Raw genomic sequence first — 6,610 nt, forward strand, 5'->3', positions numbered from 1 at the left:
CTTCACTCACGCGTTGTGCAATTGCACTGCAACTATTGGTGCGACTACAGATAAACTGTACGAGTAGACCTAATCTGTAACGGAACATAATAGGAAAAGAATCGTGTCTAAAAAATTTAATTTTTTAGTCATCATCAGACAGATTGTCAAGAAGAATCGAGAAGGTACTGAAACCACCTGATGCATTGCCAGTTAACGTAAAAGAAGGATTTCAATTCGTATGCCTGTTTTTATACACAGTACACACTTTTTTTAACAAGATTTCGATTAGGATTCTTGCAAATTTTTTTAATGCACTTCATATTGGCAGATTTGCGACGATGCTAAGTTAGGATTTTATACAACCTATAAAAAGGGGCACATGGGCATTGCAGATTTTACAATTCCGTGTAAGGTCAGCACAATCACTGTCGGTCAAATGGACACTCTCTGCCTGACTCTTCCGAAGGGCAGCCAGTACACTTCAATCATAAATTACTAGTTAGTATTTATCAGATGTTTTACTCGCTTTCCTTCTGTTCTCTAACAATATAATTAAAAAACATTCATCGTTACTTTGTAGTCTTCAGAAGATTATACATTCGGGTCTGACGAGTTCGCGGAAAATCTCTATGAATTATGAGGAGACCAAATTTGAACCGGTCGGAATCTTTAGCGTTGCGTCTGCGTTAATAATATTCGCAGGTGGTGCCGTGTTCGCACTGATCATACTTATTGTAGAATTGTGTTACAGTGAAATACATGCACGCGATGTTAATTAACTTCAAATAGTGATGTTCTTAATAAAGAGATACCGAGCACTAATTTTATGCGTTTTTCCTTTATCTCCTTATACCTCCGAATTGCGTATATTGCGTGTTCTCGGTTAAATGTAACACGTTTTTACGAAATGAATGTTACAGTCTAACGTTAACACTCGTAAAAGCGTCCACTAAATCATTTCCCGATTTCCCGATACAAATGCATGCAGACGTTGCAACGCGTATTACAGCTGTCGATGTTAATCTTCGTATACACATAAAGCACATAATTGTGCAGTTGATGCATTCGTTGGGACATTAATGTACCTAATGAGATACGATCCCTGTCCCTTGATCCGTAAACTCGATAAATCATAACAGCCGCAGTTAGAGTTTCTTTATGCTTTATTTTAGTTACACTAGTCACCATTGGGAGCGAGCAAGTGCTGAGAAAGAGAATCGAGCAAATTGTAAAAATTCGCATGGGAATGGATGAATCGGTGGAAACAGAAAGTTATTAAATACTGCTTCTACTATTGCATTAATCATCAATCGATTTGATGATCGTTTATATTCGATGCGAGATGGCACAGATGATTCGTTGCGTTATCATCGCATTGCTGCTTTTGCCAGTGCCAGGTTTCGTGACGGATGTAAATGACGCTCACAGTTATACTCTCCTTATTAAGGATGTTCGTAACTATTACGGGACAAGTTGCATCGTAATTGTGCATTCGGATAACAGTACCGGTGAGTCTTGTTCACTCTTCTCGAAAACTGTGCGTGTGAAAGTAGTGGGATTAACTGTATTACTTGAATTAATTCATGTGAACGCGTAGTCAATACTGCACCGTTATATTTCCAACTCGGAATACTTTCTTCGCCGGTCAGATCGCTCGCCAGAAAGAGGTGAGAGCGGAACAATTATTCTTGCAGATTTCAATTACGCGTCGCTGACTTACATATGGACTCGCGCTTTCTCGCAACAAGGCATCTTGACGATGGTCGTAAGCTTCTCCAGGATGTCACGCGAGACCAAGAAATACAGGGACTTCGTGATGCGTCCGCTGTACGTCGTTATTCTCACTACGAACGAGACCATGAACGAATTTTCGACGGTGTCTAGACAGATCGATATCTCTTTCCCCGCCTGGCTGGTGTTATTTCTACCATCCTACGGAAATCCTATGTGGAACTTTTGCATGAATCCCGTCGGGAATCCGTTCGGTCTCAAACTGAACACGGAGATGCTTGTGCTCTGCTATGACGCGCCCGTTTTGAAAGAATGGTACGCGTTACGCGACAACCAAACCAAGACTTTTAGTTTGGCCACCTGGAAACCCGGAGAAAGGTTGAGATTGACGACGAAACTTGGATTGTACGCGAGAAGGAGTAACATGTTCGGGGAAACGATACGCGTATCGATCGTCGAGGTTGGCATTTCGCAAGAATTTTTCTCGCGTCCTCGTGCTTATGATCTACGTATTGAAATTTAAGGAATCTTTGTTCGTCGAGTTCAAAGACGGTGTTCTATCGCGGCTCTACGGCAGTGTGTTAGAAGAACTGAGTAAAATGATGAACTTCACGATCGAAGTGACGAGCTTTATGTCGATGTACGGCAGTTGGAGCGAGGAGGAAAGGATGTGGACAGGGGTGATAGGCGACGTAGCGTCAAACAAGGTGGACCTTGGGCTCGGGGAGTTCAGCATGACCAGTCATAGGATGGAGGCAGTGGATTTCACTTTGCCCTTACTCATGTCGCGCAATAGAATATACTTTAAGAAACCTGGTACTTCGACGGTGCAATGGTCCGCCTACTTTAAGGTTCTCTTCCTCGACAAAATATGTCACTCGTTCGATTTTTAGTACGAAACTCCCCGGTTGCTGGTGCCTTACGCGATAACGCTTTCAGATCTTTCACGAGAACGTTTGGATGGCGATAATATGTTTAGCTGTGTTCACTCCGATTCCACTGACTTTAATGAAGACCAAAGGTCGTATCGCAATTAATGTTTTAGCGGACAATTATGTATACGTGTGGGGAATCTATTGCCAGCAAGGTTTATCAGGTACTCTTACGATAAAAGTACACTGAGAAATTGTTATGTCAAACTTATTGCGTTACAGACTTTCCGAGGGAAACGTCGATGAGATTGGCTTACTTGTCGATTTTCGTCTCAGCTTTGATCGTTCTATCCGCTTACTCTGCTTCATTGATCAGTTTTCTAACAGTATCCACTTACAAGTTACCATTTTCTACTATAGAGGAGTTCGCTGCGCACGGGTCGTACAAGTTGATCGTGTTTAAAAATAGTGCCGACTATGATATGATAATTGTAAGAAAATATTCATCAATGCTAAAAAAATGACAAACAGTACAGGAAATATGATTTCAGTCGAGCGAGAATACCATACTTGCAAAGATGAAGAGACTGTTGAAGAAGAATCATGATTTACCTTTAACGGCTGAAGATGGTTTTGCTACGGTTCGAATTTCAATTCGAATTGTGAGTAATCAATTGTGTTTTTAATTAACTTTCATTGACGGTCGTAGGTTTGTACCGAAAAAGTGGGATTCTACGTAACTGAAGCTATAAAAGACGCAATGGGCAGAATACCGTGTGACACCGTTTTCATTGAGGCGGGCGAAGTTGATAGTTTATCGATGGTCTTGAACAAGGGCAGTCAGTATACACAATTTGTGAATTATAAGTAAATACTCCTTTGTGATCGTAATTAATATTATCTTTAGGCCCATTTTACCTAATAATAACTCTATTAAATCCAGTTTGCAGCGATACAAGGATGTTGGTGTGTTAAACAAATTAAAGTCTACTTTTCTCGTTACGAACTACCATGAGGATTATCCTGTTGTTACTTTGGATCGAATTACACCCATTTTATCCATTTTGGTTGGTGGCATGCTTTTAGGATGTCTTGTATTAGCAGTAGAGAAAATATACTACAAATATTTATGCAAGTACAAACGATCCTTACGGTTCAGTGTGGATTTAAACAGAAATAAAAAATGATGTTGAAATGTCACGAATTTTTCTTCAATATTCCCACGTATATTCCCTCACGTCTTTCATAACATTTTTAGAGTTACGTTCATAGAAAGAAGCGATGACAATAATGTACGATCGTTTGTTGGCTTTTATTAGAACAGCCGCGTTAATTTGGCACGTACATTTCCAGTCTCGGCGTATGCGAAATCACTTTCACTTTATACCGGAGTAACATCGGCAGACGGCGAGCAATTGGTTGCAAATTTCCGCATATCGTTTCTCCCGCGCATATTTCAGTGAGATTCCACGAGCCTTTCAATCACTGTTCCCTTTTGTTGCGCTAATCACCGCAGTAACCGATTCGTATTAATTCATGCCATAAATAATGGAATTCAATTTTGTAACCTCTGAGGCCTGTTACGCGTTCTGGGAAAAATTAACGAACATCACGATCCTCGGCTACGACGTTTAAGACCGGTAACCCCGGCTAACTAATGCAACAAGTAATTGGGTAGCAACGATAAATATTTGACTAACAGTATAACGTACAGTTTGAGTAATAACTATAATTGACGAATGATCGTGTTATCAGGGAAGACCTCGAGTTCCTATGAAATGCTTGACCCGCGACCTTTGAAGAAGTTCACCCACGTGAATAGCTTCCCACGTGAATGTCTACCGACAGACGAAAATACTGTAATCTCTTGTTGCTTTTCCCTTATCCTTCAATCCTGTCAAAGGCAGACGTCTACATTCAAATAAGAGAATTATGCTCTCACTACGGCATAACATTTGCCCGTGAGAAATGCATGCTTCTTATAAGTAAGCGTATGTTTCATACTTATGGAAGAATGTCCTTTGAAACTGTAATTTACCACCTTCTTTTATTACGACATTTAAAAAGGAACGAATGGTACATAATTCACTTTCGTCGTAAATGACAATGAGAGCGAAAACGACGCAGGTAAAAAGTTAAGTCGGTGGAGCGCTTCGGCTCGCGAGGTAAATAAAAGTACACGGTCAGCGATAGGAAGTTAAATAGGTTCGCAGGTAGCGAGTTGGCACGGGCAGCGACCGGATACAGACGAGCACGCTCTTCGTTTCCGTTTTCCAGTACGGCAGGAAGTAACCTTTGGCTCATTAGAAAAAAGCTGCACGCGCCCACGAACAATTCTGCTCCGTGGATCTTCAGGTACGACAGGTATCCCTAGGGGCTGATCGAATCTCGACATATCAACAGACCGAAACGGCAGCGGGTTGTGTTTCGTTTCGTATTTACTGTTACTGCGACGATAGCTCGGTGCTCACATTTCAGGGAAACCGCGGAACGTGCCGTTTTCGTTCGCGGTTTAGATGACGTGACGTTAATCTCGAGCGATCTTCTTCTCTGATCTCATCTCTCGAAACGATCTGGTCGCCGTTGCTTCCACTTTTTTTTCCCCTTATCGATGAAAAGAACCGGACAACCTTGGCATCGGCGTGCAAAATGCGCTTCGACAGGAATCGACCGCCTTCGAGGTGACTAATGCCGACAACGAGTATATTATAATCGAAGGCGACAGCGGACTCGGAGCGAATTTTCGATGCCCGATGCACGCGATATCACGAAAGACATATGCAAGTCCGTGGCTATCCGTCGTGCCGCGATCGGCGTCGGCTCCGTCCCAGACAGACCGGGCGACCTCGAATTTACCGATTTGCATGCGCCGCATACGCGAACGATGGATAGTAATCGACGATCAAATCTATTGCTATGGAATTTTAAAAACGTGTCTATTCGCAGCGTTCGGTCTCGGCGTGCACGCGGCAGTCATTTCTGTCAGGTTGTGTCATCTTTGGGCTTGTCCAGAATGCCATTATCATCCCGCCATCCAGACTGGCTACGCCACTTCTACCCGTAAACAATGATAGCGGCGAACGATTGCGAACCAGGAAACAATAATGCTCGCCGATAATGACTATTGTCAAAGCTCGGAACAATGATCCACGGTGACGGGTGCGATTCGCTGAAAGTTTCAGGAGAAATGAAACCGCACGGAGCGTGTCGGTGGCGTAACTATACTGGCGCGGTCTATTGTAACCAGAATTAAATCATAATGTCCCGAGAACAAACGGAATTAAGATTTATCCTTTTGTTACGTTGATGCATTAGACAATATTTTAGACACGATTGTCACGCGTGTAACTCATTGCCGAGAGTGACCCTTGATTCATGTTTGAACTCGCTCGCACAGGGACAATCGCCAGTAGGTAAGCCTCTCGAAGAACAACTTTATCGAGAAACTGGTAATAAAGATACGTCCAGTCAACCCGTCTCGTAAATCCGGTGTTGCGACTACCTGAGAGCTCATTACCGCGTTCGGGAGCGTGGGTGGCTATTAACACCGTGCGTTGGTTCATTGCCGCTTGGTAACGCCGTGATACTCGATAGAGAAACGCGTCGTTGTAGTTACGGTCAGGTAGATCGAAATCGAGAAGAGTTAACAGTGATGCATGGATCGACGACCGCGTGGGACTTCCCAGAATCGCGTTCTCCTTCGATTCGGGATCATCGATTGTACTTAGGCAGCCTCGTATCCCGCGTTAATATGGGCAATAGTCGACAACGAGAGGACGATGCGTTGAACGTCGTCTCAAGAGCTGAAGCTTGTTCGCGACGAGGCCTCTTCGCTGTCGCGAAGGACGAGCAAGTAAATTTGACAGTTGGCGGGCATCTGGCCTGTCCTTTCTTCTTCGACGTCTACCCACGTAGATACGCGTGTTCTTACGTACATATACCGGGTGTCGCGTGGGTGTCAGCTCGTGCTCCACGCGTGCACGTAGTGGGGATCCTCCGGTACTCGACACTGGCTCGCATGGAAA

At 43.4% G+C, this 6,610-nt stretch overlaps 1 protein-coding gene across 1 annotated transcript; it reads left to right on the forward strand.

Annotated features, from left to right (window-relative positions):
* The first annotated feature begins 1,124 nt into the window (after positions 1–1,124).
* LOC108631287 (glutamate receptor 2) lies at positions 1,125–3,772 on the forward strand. The gene is made up of 8 exons (XM_018035127.2): positions 1,125–1,490; positions 1,677–2,173; positions 2,238–2,564; positions 2,653–2,809; positions 2,868–3,076; positions 3,137–3,226; positions 3,295–3,452; positions 3,529–3,772. The coding sequence occupies exons 1-8, from the start codon at positions 1,301–1,303 to the stop codon at positions 3,770–3,772; spliced, it is 1,872 nt and encodes a 623-aa protein (XP_017890616.2). The 5' UTR covers positions 1,125–1,300.
* Positions 3,773–6,610: the final 2,838 nt, after the last annotated feature.

The sequence above is a fragment of the Ceratina calcarata genome, unplaced genomic scaffold, assembly GCF_001652005.2.
Source record: "Ceratina calcarata isolate Rehan_Ccalc_2016 unplaced genomic scaffold, ASM165200v1 scaffold147.2, whole genome shotgun sequence".
NCBI classification, from domain to species: Eukaryota; Metazoa; Arthropoda; class Insecta; order Hymenoptera; family Apidae; genus Ceratina; species Ceratina calcarata.